The sequence below is a fragment of the Halichoeres trimaculatus genome, unplaced genomic scaffold, assembly GCF_033239565.1.
Source record: "Halichoeres trimaculatus isolate MK-OKI-2021-1 unplaced genomic scaffold, fHalTri1.1 fHalTri1_scaffold_1, whole genome shotgun sequence".
In the NCBI taxonomy this organism is placed as follows: domain Eukaryota; kingdom Metazoa; phylum Chordata; class Actinopteri; order Labriformes; family Labridae; genus Halichoeres; species Halichoeres trimaculatus.
The window spans coordinates 27,319,987-27,337,120 of record NW_027437179.1 but is presented as its reverse complement, the minus strand read 5'-3'; the positions used below and the strand labels follow the sequence as shown (position 1 = coordinate 27,337,120).

Here is a 17,134-nt window from a genome sequence, read left to right as displayed (position 1 = left end):
GATGATCCAACTAATTAAAAAAACCTTGCAGTCTTTACAACTCACCAGCAAATATTTACTGAGTTGCAATGCAACAGAGACAGATTATTTCTTAAGCATTACCAAACATCTTTATGCTGCAAATATGTACATTTTATCATAGGAAACTTACACTGCAAAACTGAAGCCTAAGCAAGTGCTTATGTCCTAACAAACCAAGAATATCTAATGTCAAAACACTGAAAAACAAAAATGACACCAGAGCTGATTTAGGTTAATACTCCAGACCACCCCCTGTTCCAGTGATAACTTAGCAGTTAGCTCAAGGCTAAAGCAGCTAGCTTAATCATCGCCAGGTTATGAACCTTCACAAAAGTTCACAAAACACAAACATAGGTATTGTCTTATAAGTAGTTTGAAGAGCAATCGCGAACTACAACAGAGAACAAAAATGCTTGATGTTTCAAACTCATACCTGAAAGCCTCTGGATACTGAACTAAGAGAAGCTCAGATATTTTTCTCAGGCGATGCAACGTGTAGGTAAGGGCTGATTAGGGGAGCAGGTATAGGTATAACAGCATAGGTCAACAGTCTAATGCGCCCCCTGCTGGAATCCTGCGCGCTACTTTTTCCATTAGCTGCTAACATTAATGTATTACCCAGCCTAATATCACCCTCATCCTGCTGTGTTCAACCCTTGATACTGTTTTTGCAGACTCCTTGACAAAAGAGAGAACCAGAGGCGAAGAGAAAGTAGAAAGAGGATAAAAAGGCAATAAAAAAGCAAACCTTTTCTTAAAATAACCAGCAACTACTAATAAATGAAAGAGCTGGAATCAGTTAATATGCTTCCAAGCATACACCAGTCAGGTCAGTACAGGCAGTTGCTTTAAATGTAGAATTTAAATATGTAACTACTTTAAATGTTGATGCAAAGTAAGCCATATAACAATGTATTTTTCTTTTTAGCACAAATTTGCAAGAAAAAATAAACACTTTACCAGAAACTTGGCTGAGTGTTCAAATTCCGTGACTGAATCAGTCCAAGGGATGGTTATTTGACACAATTCAGGCTTTCCCCTTAAAGGCCTGTAGCTTTCACTTCTTCTGCTTAGTGAAGATGACTGTGTTTTTATATCTTAAGAACTGGTGATGCAGTTTTTTTTTCCTCACAAAATCCTCAAAAAGACACTTTGGGCATAAAATTGATTAGCAGCAAATAAGACAAGGGGTCATTTTTCAAACATGCCTCACATAACGTGGATGTAACATATTAAGTGGTCTCACAATAAACAAGTCTATGAATTGTTTTTACCCGTGTGTTAAACTCACTCTCACATCATAATACCCTGGGATCTGAGTGATGACTTGTAAAAATGCTGAGAGGATTGACACACAATCCTTGACCCTGTGTTCACTGCGACTCTGGTGGCCTTTCTAATCATATCAAGGCATTAATGAAAAGGCCTTTTGAACCAGGAAGCCACAGTGTGAGAGGCAAGAAAGCTGGATGTAAGCCCATGGGTGGTCCGTTCCCTCTTGGCAGCCATTCAGGCCTTGGGCAAGAACTTAATCTGATTATATCTCCACTTTAATCTCAATAAACACACCTAAATGAATTAAACCTGGCTCAGATTCTTGTTCATGGAAGACAGTCAATGAGAATTACATTGATCAAGGTATGGAAAGCAAAAACAAAGGTTGACGAGATCCTGTAACTTTGTCTTGTGCATTCATGTTTATATTTTCACCATCAATTCTGAACTATATACTTTATGTGTAGATAATCTGTTAGAGCTGACTTGAACCTCCTTTGTTTTCAGCTCTGAATTCCTCTTGGTGCTGGCCTCCACATCAGTCAGCTGAAATGAGCAAAATATGTGCGGCAGAGCTTTGAGGGAGGCTGGGGATTGAAGGCTACACATAAACTTGCAAGCTCCAAAACACACAAACAGCCACAAACAGAATCAAACAACAGGGGCTGAGGTGCTGTTGACAAGTTGTGTATGCTGTTTTTCCTCAAAACAGAAGTGAAAATGTAAGGAAAAATAAGCAAGAAGTAACTTTAGAGCCTACTGCCTCTAGCAGTCTGGTCAAACCAGAAAGATTGAAAAAAGAACAGAGCATGGGTTATGAATACCAGCATAAGCAACATGCATTTTTGCATTTTCTATCACTAGAAGGTCATTATGGAAAAGAAAAACAACAGATTATGATGAAAATAAATACATATGGTTCTTTAGTATTGTTAATTCTTCAGATATGCTGAGACTGCAGGTAAGGGTCAGCTTATTATCAACACTGATTTCTTGGTTCACATTTTTTTGTATTAGTGCTCTAGGATGACAATGCCTCCACCTACAGGCCATGAGTGGTAACTGTTCAGGAAACTTAAGCGTAAGCCTGGAAAGTAGTGGTAAATATTATTTAATAAGTTTAGCATTCAGTTTCTGTTTTGAAACAGTTGTACATAATTTTCAGTACAACTGCGTCAAATGTTTTCGATCAAAAGATGTACAGTTTCCTATTTATGGACCATCAGTGCATAAAAGTAATGTTCCAGTGTTGAAATAAGTGGATGTGGAAAAGTAAATGCCAACATTAAACACACCACGGTTGTTAAATTTAGAACTGATGTTATGTTGATCATGTTAAAATCAAACCTACAAGCCTTCAGATAAATACAAAATTGTACTTTAAGTAAACAAGCTCAATGTAAAAGTCAAAATAAGGCTTACAAAACCTACAACCAGTTAATATGCACTTAAAACATTGAAATAGAGGCTGTTGTTCCTCATGATGTTGACTTTTTTCTTTCTTTCTTTCTTTTTGCAGAAGCTATGATCTAAAACATTGTATGCCATTACATTGGACATTTTATATAATATCTGAATACCTCTTAACTGGCTGATTATAAAACACGGGCTGTCCAGCAGGGGGCATGAGAAGTCAACTAGAGTTAGCTCATGTAAAGTGAGTTGTGTTGTGAGATATGAGACATTCTGCTCTGCAACAACCCAGCACATTTATATTTAACACCATAAGACAAAAATACAAACTGTGTGTGTGAGGTTTTATTGATTTATTGTTTTGTTAATGTTTGTGCAAGGATAAGAGTTACAAAAATCTACAGACTAGACATGATAATATATCCTGTTCCTATCATACAATGATATTTGTACAAGTATCCTGTAAGAGTATGTATATATTTAATCCAATGTACCTATTACACTTTATAGATATATTGATCATCCTTATAAGACAGACGACAACATCACCAACGGTAAACAAGTTCATCTAAACACCCACACAGCCTGGGCTGACTGTGTGCATCCTGGACATTATGTAAGCTTTAATGACACTGATGTGCTTTATTATGTTTCTATTACAACTTCATCCAAATAAAAACACAGAACCTACAAATGCAGCACAGTTCCCTATAGTGTTCAGAAGTGCATTAGTCACTTGAATTGTAGGAGAACATTTTACTTGTTCATTGAGGTAACACAGCTAATCTGTTTAATGGAGATATGACTATAATATAAGAACATTTGATTAAAGTTGTATTTTTATTTTCATGTATTAGTTATAGGGGTGACGGTGTGCATGACATCCACATTTACTTTCAATCTTCTCTGCATAACTTTCGCCCTGCAGCCTGTCCTGCTACTGACGTCCACAAACCAGTTCTGAGATTGCTGAATGAAAGATAAGACCGTCTGGGCTGAAATTCAATATCACAGAGTTTCATTTTCAGGTGTGCCAGTTCTAACATGCAGTAAACATTTCCAATGTAACAAATATTGGAATCACAGTGGGTTTGTAACAGTCAAGGTCCACTGCGAGGTTGTACAAATAGAGGCTCAGTCTAAGGTTGTTGCTTGTGCTCCTGCACTGCTACCAGTTTATCTGGCTAAGTACGGGCTCAAGGCCAATGATGTTAGCACTGTTGGTCATTCTGGCCACCTAGTGGCATGACTGCATTTGTGCTTCGCTCCCCACTCCTTTAAGGGTAGAAAAAAAAGGCATTCCAAAAGAAAAGTTTGAGAATAATTGAAACCAGTTTAGAGCAATTATGTGGAAATCACTTGTGATTACAGCATTTTCAAATGATAGCTTTTGATTCTTTGTATAAATAAGCTAAACCCTTTGTAAGCTGTGCTGTCAAGGTGTTGCCTGTCTCCCTTTTTATTCTCAGTAATCATGGGATGGAATTGTGTAATTGTGAAGGTGGGACGGTGTGAAGCAGACTACTATCTGCTAAACCAGAAAGTGGTGCCAAACTCTGCTTTTTGTGGCCCGGATACTGATGAAATTTCCTTGTAGGCAGCATCTTGTGGGCAAAAAATACCAAACCACAAAATCTGCATCTAAATGCACTTCTTTTGGGCTGTGTCTGAAATCACTCCTACCTACATCTCAGTATTTGAAAACAAAAAGCTAAAAATTTAATTTAGTTCCACCATAAAGGATTTTATCCATTCCTGAATGAAATGTTGTTGTTTTTTTACTTTCAACAGATGTGGCAAAACACAAATGTTATTTATGCATCTATAAATTTTATGTATTTTCTCTAAAAAAGATAATTTACAGAAATGAGTTTACATGCATTACACAAAAATCTGCTTCATTGTTAACTTTTTTTAAGACTATATAAATTTAAATATCCTACTTTGAATTTAGACACTGTTATGATGGCAGAGTTATTACATCTTTAATATAGTGAGTGATTTTATACACAGCGATGTTATCTGCGACGTGCTGTAACGTGCTGTCTCTGTAAGGTGGGCTCTGTCATTATTTGTAGCTGTGGCTGAGACTGGTTATATGTATTTTCAGCAGAGAAGTATTCCTCTAAATTTCTCCTCTTTGTGAAGTATGAACCCAGATCCAAAGTCAATGTTAACATCATTTTTGTAAACAAATGTCAGGAGTATTTTCATTGTGAGACATCAGCAAACTAAATTATTTTCCAGTGCATCCCTTTTTTCCAGCCTGACTTTTCAGCATTGTACCATGTTATGTTTTTTTTTTCCACATGAATCTTAGTCCCATTTCTGTTTAATATTGTAATACAACACACTAACTTGTCCATCAACAAGTTGTCAGACACGTGCAGTGGCAGTCCTACACTGTACAAGATAAACGGTAAATATTCAGCATACAGACTAGGCGCCAGTCACCTGTTACCCACGATGTCTTCCAACCACTTGACTTGAGCCTGAATGGAGCTACATGTTACCCTGTTTGTCTGAGGATGAGGAGGAGGTGGAAGGAGATGGGGAGGGAGGTTTGGGAAACATCCTGTCAGTAGGTGTGATGCCTGGGCTGCCGAGGCCGGAGGAACTCGAGCTGCTAGAGCGGTGTGGTCCCTGGCCCTGTCCAATCACAGGAGCAGGCCGGACGGGTCTGACAGGTGGGGGTCGTAGAGGTGCGTTTGGTCTACGTACTGACAGAGCTGGTTTAAAAGTGGTCATGGTCTCAGAGGAGGAGCTGCTGCTGCTGCGACGCTGGGCTGCATCTGGATCCCTGATCACCATGGTGTGCAGAGGGCTGCCAGGCGCCTCTTGGCCTCCACCGGGATGTTTGAGAGGTTCCAGTGTGTCCAAAACAACATCAGGGGCATGTTTGGCTACATTCTGTCGCTCCAGCTCACGCAACTCATGAAGAGCTGTGTTCATTGTTTTCTCAATGTCCTAGAGGAAAAAAATGTACACTTAAATTCCATGTAAGGCATAATTAACAGTAGTTTCTTTCTTCTTAGCCATTTTACATTTTTTTATTTCTTTTTTTAACAATAAATATAAAATTTTAATTTTTATAGGGACCTGTGGAAAAATTGTAAAGTATCTTGTTAAATGTCCAATCGCCAGCCTCAGTGCAGTTGTTTTTTCAGGCAGCAAGCTGTGACTGGTTTACTTTTTTGGCCCTGGGCGTTGCCTCTCAGGCTCACAGCTCAACATACTAATTACTGAGAGTGGCACCTACAGTCTAAGAAGACGGCTGTCCCACCTGTAAGCTGCATATTTCCTGGTACACAAAAAACCCTGTCTCTTTTATTTTCATTTTGTAATTTTCAATGTCCCATTCAAGATCCTGGATTTCACTGTGTTCCCTGGTTCTCTATCCCGTTTGTTATATCCTATCAATAAGATTAAGACTATACTTTATTAGTTCCCTTGGGGAAAACTCTGCTACAGCCTATATACACACATGCACAAACAGCACTTTGCACAAAAACATGCACTGATTAGAGAGGACAGTGATGGTGCTGCACTCTCAGTACACACCTGAGCAGTTGGGAGTTTTGGTGCCTTGCTCAAGGGCACCCAACAGTGCTCAGAAGTTTAAGCCAACACCTCCTCAGCTATTAGCCTAATTCCCAGTCTTGGTTTGAACCGGGGCTTGAGCCAGCAGCCAGCAGCCCTTGAGAGCCACTGCCGACCCAAACTACTGCCATCCCAGATAAAATGCTGGATAAAAATGGACAAGAGCCTAAAAATAGATTTAAGAGAATGTATTCCTGTCCTGTTGATTTAGAAACACTTTCAAAGAGTAATGTTAAAAAGGAGGAGCTTGGATGATAGTGAAAGCTATTGTTAAGAAGTAGCCCTTGGGTTGTTATTAAAGGAGAAATTCCCTGTTTTTTGGACCAGATTTTTAACCATCAACTAGTGAAAGATCAGTTTGCCAGATTAGCCTCTTTACTGTCCTCTGCATACAATCAGATGAAAATGGCTTCTATGAAAATGGAATATGTGTTTTTTTGTTTCAAACTATTTGACACTTACCTCAGCAAGTGCCTCAGCCTCAAGAGTTTTGTGATCCCCCAAACTTGCATGGCGCGTAGTACTGGGTGAGGATCGTTGAGAGTGGCTTTCAATGAAAGCTTTTCTGTCCGGGTGGTTGATGCAGCCGGCGCTGCCAAATGTAGTGAGACGCCGTTTCTCAGGGCTGTCTGTTGCACCCCTGCTAACTGCTAATTTGTGTGGGCTGCAGGGCCGAGGCATAACCCTGGGAGGCTGGTCTGCTCTGCTGGGGCTGTGACTGTCAGCACCGTTCCTGTGGCGAGGGCCTGCGGCTCCATCTGATCGCACCCTCACTCTAGAAAAAGGAATGCACTTTGATATCAATTCATTTATTTTGAAATGCATTTTTTTAAATGCATGCTGAGTGAGAGTTTTATGACTTTTTATTAACCCCTACCTTCCTAATGCAGCTCCAAAGCGGTGCTCTGGAGTGTGTTCACTGGGAGACTGGTGCTCGATTCTGGATCCAGATCTTTCTTCATGTTGCACTCCACTGCTGGCTGTGCTATCAGTCCTTTGTGTGCTATCTGAGAATGCATCATCCCTAATTCAGAGAGACAGAAGAGACGGATCATTATCAGCTCCTGTCTTCAGAAAATGTTATTATTGGCTTTTGCTTTGAGAGGTTGACCTTTGTAAAAGTTTAATCTTAAGCCACAACACAAGAATACTTGACAGTTATTCTCTCGCAGGATAAAAATCTTAAATGTCATGTTTATAGGGTGCCTATTTCATAGACAAAATAAAATAATCATAAGTCTAAAACATGTCATCATCCGTCTTACATTAATCAATTAGAATCTTACTGTGGTATTTTTTTTTGCTGGCTTTACACCTAAAATGTGTCTCACTCACATGTCTTGAACCACAATGTACTGATGTGGAATAAGCCCATCCACACCGTTATGTCGACCCTCCCACCAGTCCTCAGAGGCTCGCAAGTAGAGCAACAGAGACGCTCCTTTCTTAAAGGAAAGCTCTCGAGGACTTCGGCCAACATAGTCAAACTTTGCTATGGCCTCGATCTGCTCCAGCTCTGCAACAAAGAGATTTCAGAGTACAACAGAAAGAGTTATGACAAGGCAAAATGAAGCAATGATTAAATATCAGATACTGCTGGTCTATGTTTGGGGAGTGACCTTCATCACTGGTGTTGGGTCCAGTACCGTTGTCTACCTCGTCAAGTGCTCCTGGCTCACTGTGGGGGCTTTCACTGAGCAGAGAGGAATATATAATCAGTCAAAAAGAGAAAGGGAAAAATAAAAGTTCTCATGGAAAGAGTCCTTAAAAATGATAAAATACTAAATGTATTTTTATTTTTAAATGCTCTGTTTAAAATAAAATTGAAACAGCATAAAATCTAAGCAAAACTACCTTTAAAATAAAATGTGAGATTCCCAACTGAGATTTGATTCCAATTATAAGATTCAGAGCTCAACCCAACTGTGTCAGTCCAAGTTAAACATGAAAGGAATAAATACTATTCTGGTAAGGCTATTAAACCACTCAGACGAACAGAAAGGATACCACAGAAATTGATTGACTTACAAAAGCAACAACAAAAAAAAACAACCTTTCATTAACTTTGCCCGCGCCTCAGCTTTGTGTTGGGACTGTAAGAACTTTCCACAATACCAGAATTTTTTCTTGTTGAGGATTTTGCCAAAATTTAATGATATTGCATAGTATCTAGGTGCTGAAGGTGAAGTTAAAATTAGTAAGAAATGTACAACCAAATGAGGAATATGAGCTGCGAATTTCACAAGCTTTCATCTGGCATGCTCGAAATGTTGCCTCTCCTTTCATCAAACCACCAACACTATAATTACTGGATTACTCATTTAATCTTTACACCCACAGCCGCCTGATAAAATACAGACTGACATATGATGAAAACTTGTCTCAAACTTACCAGTACTCCTCCCCACCAGTCATGCATTTTTCATACACTGGCCCATCCAGCTCCCTCTGGCTTGGGAAGATGAGCTCATGGTGGATGATAACAGTCTTGATGACTTCGTTAACATGAGCCTGACAGGCCACAGGGTCCTGATCATCTGGTATTGGCATCAATGTGGGGCCAAAGCAAATAGCCAGATTGTAGGGGTCCATCATGTTCTCGTCACTGTACTGAGAAAGACTGAAGAGACAGGAGAAATCAGTGCGACATTTGAGGTGACAAACAAGTGAGTCTTGTTGTGAGGGGACTTACTGGTTTAAAAATGCAAACAGGTATCTCATGACGATGATCACAGGCCGCTGGAGAGTTACTATGATCTGCTGGAGGTGATGAGCTCTCTCTGCACCTGAGTCTAGCTCTGAAAAAAAAGTAAAAACAAGAAATGAAAAACAGAAGAAGTGAGAGATTTCGCAGTCATACTTGCTGGATTGTGACTCACTGGTTGTGGATATGAGATCAAGGAATCTCTCTTTGGGGAACAGCGGGTTTTCAAGCCCTCTGAAATAGAGCTTGAGAACGCCCGCCACAGAGTTGATGTCATGATCAGTCTGATCATCCACCAGCGGATCCTCCCCTGGAGACAAAACATACATTTAATCCACACATTAATCACTCACTGGTATTTTCCTTGGCACTGATTAATATTTAAAGTTAGAAATTTAATATAAACTTTAAAAGTTCAGCTATCTTTGCTTATGTATTGTTCTACCAGGATGCTGACTGTATGTTTTATGCAGCTAAACTAGTTTACATGCCCATGACATGCTAATAAGTTAGTCACAGGCTCTGTAAATGCACCTTAAAAGCCTGTGGGAGTCACTGCGGCTTTTGAGGTGGACCAAACGCAATTTAAAATCAATCGAGAGAAGAGGGCCATTCACCCTGCAACTGACCTCTTTCAAATGCATTCTTAATGTCATTGACTTCGACCTGGGAACCGGGAACTCGAAATATACCCTGCTGCTGGAGACCTGTGGATGAATGGAGAAAGTGTAAAAAGGTAGCGGATAAATAAATGATGTTTCACCGATTTGCTTCATGAATAAACATTTGCACAACATGTGCCAAGCTCTTTGGGCCAGAAAACAAGAATCAGAAGACAAAACCCTGAAGTTTTTAATGTAGTTGAGTGTGCATATGCTCTGTGTAGTGCCAAAAATGGTGGGACACTGGATGTGAAAGGTCAGAGACGTAGCAGGAGCACATCATTAGTGCAAGAAGGCTGTATCATTTCTTAAGGTTTCCCCATCCTAAAGTACATATACATGTTTTCTGACAAATCTGTTGTTATAGTCCCAGATCTTTGCTGACTTGGCTCAGTGAAATTATACCATTGATTCAAATAGTTATTGAATGAAGTAACTAACAGTATGTCTTAACAACAGCATTCCTAAAATAGTTTTGGCATTAGTATACACTAAGTTTTATAGGATTCTATTTCATTTAGCATAAGCCTTTTTTAAGGCAAAAAAAGGCTTATAATTGTTCATCATTTAACAAGACTGTACAAGTAAACTTTGAAGGATCCTTGACTGGAAAACAGGAGAAAAATACTTGCCTTCACTTTGCTTACTGTTTTTTTTTTTACCACATCTGATGTTAAGATAAAAAAAAATGATGCCAGTCTGAGTCAGAGTTTGATAAAGAATAGATCATGTGAACTGTAACCTACCATAGAGATTGATGTAACGAACACAGCTCTCAACCACCACTGGTATAGGCTGCCCTGAATCCTGCCAGACAGATACAAAAGGTTATTTTAGGAAACATACAAAAAAAGAAGGTAATAAAAAGAAACAGCTTGGCGGGGAGGGCATTATCATCAGAAGCTTTTCAAATGAACAAGCTTATTTCAAATTAAGAAAATGTTACACATTTCTGATCAAATAAAAAATGCCGAGGTATAATAAAAACAATGAGCAGAGCAGTTGATGTTTGCACCATTATGTATTACTATCAAAGCAGTATTTACAGGAATACCAACAGGACAGAGGCACAGAAATGATGGTAGGCATACTGAACACATTGCAATGATCCCACCCTGCTAAAAGACAGAGTACCTGACTCCTGGCTCGGACATTCCTTCTTCCCCTGGGCAGAGAGCGGGAAGGCACGGAGACAGAGGAAGAGAGGCAACAATAACCACAACAGGTTAGTGAGAGAGACAGATCGTACAGAGAGAAAAGAGGAGGCCTGGACTGAGAGAAGAGCCAAAGCTTCAGTGCCTTGTGGGGTGTGAGACATGAGGATACAGCTTGGCGGGGAGTTGCGTGGGAGGGAGGGTGCTACACGAGTGATGAGGGGTGGGGGGCTGAATAAAAAACAGGGATGTTTTTAGCACGCAAAGAGAAAATTTGAAGCTTTTAGATCTCTGGAGCTGAAACAAAAAAATAACCTAATTGGTTAATAACCTTGCTCTTTTGTTCTAAGTGAACTGACTGAATCATTACCTTTTGTTGAATGTGACAATATTTAGAAATGCCCATCATTTTATATAGCATAAGATGCAATTTGCAAATAAAAAAATGATAAAAACCTCATTTGTGCACTTAACTATCAATTTAAAATGTTCTTTTATTTCAGCTTACTTTAAAATGTTTTGCTTAACTGAACTTATCACATTTTTTTTCTGACAAAGTGCACTATTTTTAAGTGGAGATGACCAAATGTTTATTTGTATGGTCTTACATGTCTGGTGCATTGCCAACTGACAAACACATACAGCACCGTATTAATTCAAAGTCTGGAGACCGAGGCTCACAAGGGACAGAGTGTTAAAAAGAAAACCTTTCACCAGCGCGCTGCTCACTAAATCAAACTGTTCCCAGAACGCGTTTGATTGTTTTTTCACCTCAGTCTGTCTTTCCCAAATTTGCAAGACTGTGAAGACAAGGCAATGAGCAAGAGGAAAGTCAGTGCATGAGTGAGCCAACATTTGGGTAAAAGAGTGGGCAAAGGAAAGAGAACCCCCCAGGACCGCTAGCGAGACAGCTGAGCTCATGGAGAGACAAAGAGCGCAGATGGGCTAATACCTGAATGAAGGCCTCCATATTGCCGTTAAACAGCTTACGGTTAAAAATGGAGCGAGGTCTAGACTTCCGCATTCTCTGGGGTTTAGGGGGAAGAGTGGGGGGCCTGGGGAGATGGTAGGGGGGAGGGGTGGTACATGGCACATATTAATAACATTGCAATTCATTCATCAACACATCAGATTGGAGCGTTTTTTCCCCTTTAAACCAGGTTGTTGTCATGTCTTCAACACTATAATGTGCTCCTACAATTTTATTTAGCATTTCAAGGAGCGCCAGTTTTACATTTCATAAATATAAAGTTTTTGCTTTCTTAATAAGATCAGGAGGATAAATGCCACTATCTGGATGGCATGGTGGATATAAGTCCACAGCCTACAGTCGGCATAGTATCAAGACTGTAAGTGGAGGTAAACAACTAGCCTTTACCTTTACCTACTTTTATTTTAAGTTTATAGTATATGATGTCGCTTCATTGGCTATTTCAAGCTAATACTGAGCCAAAAGTTTCTTTATTAATGGATTTAAATATCACAAACAAAGATGATAATACACAGTTAGCTCAGCTGTCTCCCAAACTGGAGTCTCTCTGTCTTCCAAAAAATTGTGAAACATCTGCTTTTGACCCTTGAGCTAACCTGAAGAAAAGGAGCTAGCTCACTTGCGAGAAAACTTGCAAACTTGCTTTTGTCCTTTAGCATTGAAGCTCACGTAACTGGCTAATCTCACTACACTAGCTAACACAGTGGTAGCTTCGTTATCTGCATAAACTTGTGAAAAAAATATCTCAAAAAAGGCTATAGAGTCAGCTGGATCTGTAATTTTACTTCTTCCTCTTTCTTTTCTAAAAGAACAAACCATTGTTTTCATTAAAACCTTTTGCTTCTACTGCTAACTTGAGCTAACCCATAGTGAAAAAGTGCTAAGTTGTGACAGTGGTATTCATTTCTTTTAATCATACTTTCTGCCAGGAAGTCAAAAACATATATATTTTTTGGAAATGTTATATTATTACTTTAAATTAAACTACCAACAGCACTGGAATAAAATGTATCAATGTCAGAGATAATGACTCAGAGGTAGTATAACACACTGAATGTATTAAATATCGATTGGATCAGGTAAAGGTCAAACCCTTAAACGATCAATCATAATGTTGCCTTTTCAATAAATTTTTCATAAATATAACAGCATCAGGATAAAATTCATTACACTGGTAATTTCTTTCTGAATATAAACACATTTTTATATAAATATATATAAATTGACCAGCTCAGTTCTTCCTTTTCTCGTGAGAATCAAACCCTTTGTTCAACAAACTAGAGGGAAGTTGAGACTATTCCCAAACTGTGATCTCATTCCCACCACATCCAGGGACACAGGAAGGATTTAACACTTCATTGCCTACTTTATTCACCTTCTTATCTTGGACATCTTACCTTGTTGTTCCATATTCAGCCCTCTCCCCTGAAAGAAAAAAATCACAAGGGAGAAAAAGACTAAATTAGTATACACTAGTTTTACAATGACAGAAGTTAGCTGTACGGTTGAGTGCTGGCCGACTATACATAGCTGGCAGATGGAGACGGAAAGGGGTGTTATGAGGAAACGGGCATCTATTCAGGCAGGCTCAATGGGCTGAGTGCTATGGCTGCATTTGACTCACGGCCAGGCAGCGGTCATTCAGCGGTCGCCCTAGAAACAGCACAGGAGCCCCAGAAGGGGATGGCCTGTCTGCTCGCTCTGCAGAGTGAAAATGTATCCAGGGGCAACGAGAGCGGGAGGTTGTGGGAGCTGATTTGTACAGAGTGATGATTTTGTGATATCTGCACTGCAATTACGCACACACACACAACCACACAACCACACACATCCCGCACTGTACACAAACAAATTAAGGCCTCACTTTGATCAGTCAATCAGAAACAATTGTTGGAGGATCACGTCATGTGTGAAGCAGCTCCCAGCACATCCCTGCTTTATGTCAAACGCACATAATTTCAATGCCACAGCAGACCTTTCAGTGAGTCTTCTTGAGAACAATTCATTCAGCCTTTTGTGGAAGTTTAATCTGTGATCCAAAAATTAAGAATCAACTGTGCAAAGAAATCCTGTCTTATAGTGTCAAAAAAGGCCATATCAGTCTGTCACCTTAAGTGAAACACGACTGTAAGTTCTAGTTCCAAGAGCTTGATTTGCCCTGATCTGATTCAGATTCATGCTGTAGCTAAATATTTACATATTCAGTCTGTGAACTCTTGTGGTTGGGCTCAAAGTAGCTTGACAACTTTTATATTTAAGTTATAAGTATCTTTTCATCCTTTTTTTTTTTTTTTTCCAAAAGCAAAGCCTATTTATCCTCTATATTTGCTTTAAATGTCTATCCACATTTAGTACAATAATGTATCCATCTGAAGGAAGCTTAATAAAGTAATAAAAATCACCTTTGTAGGAAAATAACAGCTTTTATCTCACTGTCAGTATGAGCACTGACACTACTCACACTCCAGGGTATGACATAGGCTTCATGGGGTGTCCAAAAATTTTAAACTTGTTTTAAGTTTCAGCTAATATTGCCAATTTAAATCAACATCAAATGTAGAACCTCATATGCATACTTTTTTCAAACATCATGGAAGCAAATAGTGATGTATATAGTAGAAGCAGAAAAAGGGGCCTTTTCAGACATACTGAATGTCCTTTGTCCCTGCTAAAAACAATTTATAGAAACACCTACATCATCCAAATGTCAAGGAGACCCAAAAAAAAAAAAAAAAAAAACTCTAACAAAAAATAACTGATGTATGAAAGCTAGCATTAGCAATTGGACTGCAGACAGAGGAAATCTCAAAGAAAGTACTGAGCCTTTGAATAGCATTTAGAAGTGAATCATTTGCCGCCACTGCCTGCTCTATCTCAAGGTTCAGCTCACAAAGTACATTACCCTAATGACACTCAAGCAAAAGCACACCTCTACAGTTATGTAGCTCTTATTTTGGGTCTAATAATAGAGATGAGCAGTCAGCAACTCCACTGCTGCTGCTGCACAGAGATTCACTGTGCACTCTCATCCTGACAGAGTTCAAATCTGTCCACATATAGATGATGAGCTCAATGGGGAAGGTATAGTTCTTTACAGTGACTGATTTCAGCATTAACAGCAGAGCTTTCTCCTTAAGGCAAGCCAGAAAGAGCAATAGAAAATAGAAAACCTGTCATGTCTTTTGGCTCCAGACAATCTCCATACGTGTGGATAAAAGGATGACTATGTCTGCCAAGTTTAAGACCATTTCAGGGCTAATTCAATCCATGATTATAACAAAAAATAGTCATGTCAAAGTAATATCAGTGGTCATTATTTATAGTTTTCTTATTGTTGAGATGGATGTTAGAAATGTCACTAACTGCTTGTGGCTATCAGAGCCAGTGTTTGTAAATATGATGATTTTAGAAATATGTTCATTTGTGCAGAGGGTGCACCTTTTTTCCCAAACCAATCTGTTATGGCTCATCTAAATACATAAAAACAGCAGGTGCACAGAGGTGCTATTTGTTGGGCAGTGCAGTCCCTGAGGCGTTTGACCCTCTGTAAGTGGTTTGTGAAACAACATGAACTGTTAGCGCCACATTCCACCCTGCAAGTCTTACCTTCTCCAAGTGTCTGCTTCAGAAGGTCATGCTTGGCCTGCAGTTTCACAATGAGGTTGCTGCCATTCAAGTACTCCTTGTATTTCTGTAGACAAAACAGGTAAAGAGCCAAGTTGAAACATTAGTTCTTGGTATGTTTTTATGATAGTGTACGGTATTGTTATGGGCTTGATGCTGTCACTCGTCCACAAACTCACAGTGAAGTAGAAGCCCTCAGTCTCCTGTTGATTGGCTCGTCTCTTACTGATGTTGGCCTTGCTCATGTAGGAGTCAGAGGAGGCTGATTTGACCGACTCCGTGGATTGGCTGTGCTGGAAAGCCTCTGACACATCAAAGTCTTCCACCGTGAGCATGTCCTGAAGGGTCTGCATGGTTGCATCGAGAGTCTTCCTCACCTAGCACACATACAGCAAATGAACTATATTTAAAGATCTCATTTCACTACATATTGAAACATCAACATTTATTGTGATTACACCTAAATGCATCCCTATAATGTCACAACTAAGAAGTATGGTGTAAACAAGCCAGTCTAAGATTAAACCTCTGCAAGCCATTTTCGCAGCACTTTGACTGACACGATGTAAACAGCACAGTAATAAGCTTGCTAGCATGAGGCATCGTGACATGAAAGATTAACTACGTTCCATCCATGTGAGGCAGACAGGAAGGCAGATCTATATTCATGGCAGACAGGCTCTGACAGACACGTATACGCACACACTGGTGACCTTTAAGCAGGTCTCTGCACGTCGCAGTGGCCTTGGTGACTCTACATGCTGCGACGGCCCCCAATGGAGGCAGTAGACTGGATGAGAGACAACCCCACAGGTCAGTGTCACATAGGGGAAGAGTATAAATGCAGGGTGACAGTTCTGAGACTGGTTGTGTGTGTGTGTGTGTGTGTGGGTGACAAAAGTGGTTGTACAGGCTGTCAATCTCAGATTATAATATAGCAAAGCAAAAGGAGGTCTTAAAATACCTGATGTGCTGTACATGAATACTGCTTTTCTAATTAAAATGACTTTGGGTGAGAAAAGCTTGGTCATCTTGTTTGAATCACAATCATCACCAACAAAAATCAGCACATGCACATTTCTCAGTCTCATTTCTCTTGACACATAATTTGTAGAGATGCACCGATCACAATTTTCTGCCTGACCTGCCCATACCTATTTGGCTTGATACCAATTTTTACTTCTTTTTTTTTATAACTGACAGCATATACCGTCAATGTTCCAATCTTATTTCATTGAAAATCGCTGAAAAATACCTGTGAAACTATAAAAACCTAATGTTTTAACTTAAATAGCCATAAAGTGTCCTGAGTTTTAGGTCTCAGAGCAAAAAGCAACAAAGGCTGGCTGTCAGACCTTTGCGGAGGTATACAAGATCAGTTTCACACGTAAGGATGGGCCAATCACTAAACTCTGATCACTGATCCCAGATCAATTAAGGAAATCGGTGAGTCGTTTTATATTCTGAGAACCAGTGCCTGGCTAAATAAACTGATAATATTGGGTAGCTAGAATTAAAATTGAATGTAACACTTAAGAAAAACAAGAACTGGCCCAACATGTAAAATCTGTAACTCAGTGAAACCAACCCTGATGTTCACCAGCAAATAAGCATTTCGAGATATCTTTATGTTTTTCAAAATGTGGTCACAAATATAATAATTTCAATCATTCATTTTTTGCTGCAGCAT

The 17,134-nt window shown here is 39.5% G+C and overlaps 1 protein-coding gene across 1 annotated transcript in view; it reads right to left on the bottom strand.

The window, feature by feature from the left end:
- Positions 1-3,052: 3,052 nt before the first annotated feature.
- LOC141787412 (SLIT-ROBO Rho GTPase-activating protein 3-like) overlaps positions 3,053-17,134 on the bottom strand; it is a 39,974-nt gene continuing 25,892 nt past the window's right edge. The window contains exons 9-22 of the mRNA XM_074665728.1: positions 15,624-15,821; positions 15,427-15,511; positions 13,218-13,245; positions 10,810-10,840; positions 10,422-10,482; positions 9,643-9,720; positions 9,189-9,323; positions 9,002-9,107; positions 8,702-8,929; positions 7,929-8,002; positions 7,645-7,825; positions 7,187-7,333; positions 6,772-7,084; positions 3,053-5,676 (exon numbers count right to left, since the gene is read on the bottom strand). Of these exons, the coding sequence (XP_074521829.1) occupies positions 5,212-5,676; positions 6,772-7,084; positions 7,187-7,333; positions 7,645-7,825; positions 7,929-8,002; positions 8,702-8,929; positions 9,002-9,107; positions 9,189-9,323; positions 9,643-9,720; positions 10,422-10,482; positions 10,810-10,840; positions 13,218-13,245; positions 15,427-15,511; positions 15,624-15,821 (2,130 nt within the window). The 3' untranslated portion in view covers positions 3,053-5,211. The remainder of the gene's footprint in view (positions 5,677-6,771; positions 7,085-7,186; positions 7,334-7,644; positions 7,826-7,928; positions 8,003-8,701; positions 8,930-9,001; positions 9,108-9,188; positions 9,324-9,642; positions 9,721-10,421; positions 10,483-10,809; positions 10,841-13,217; positions 13,246-15,426; positions 15,512-15,623; positions 15,822-17,134) is intronic.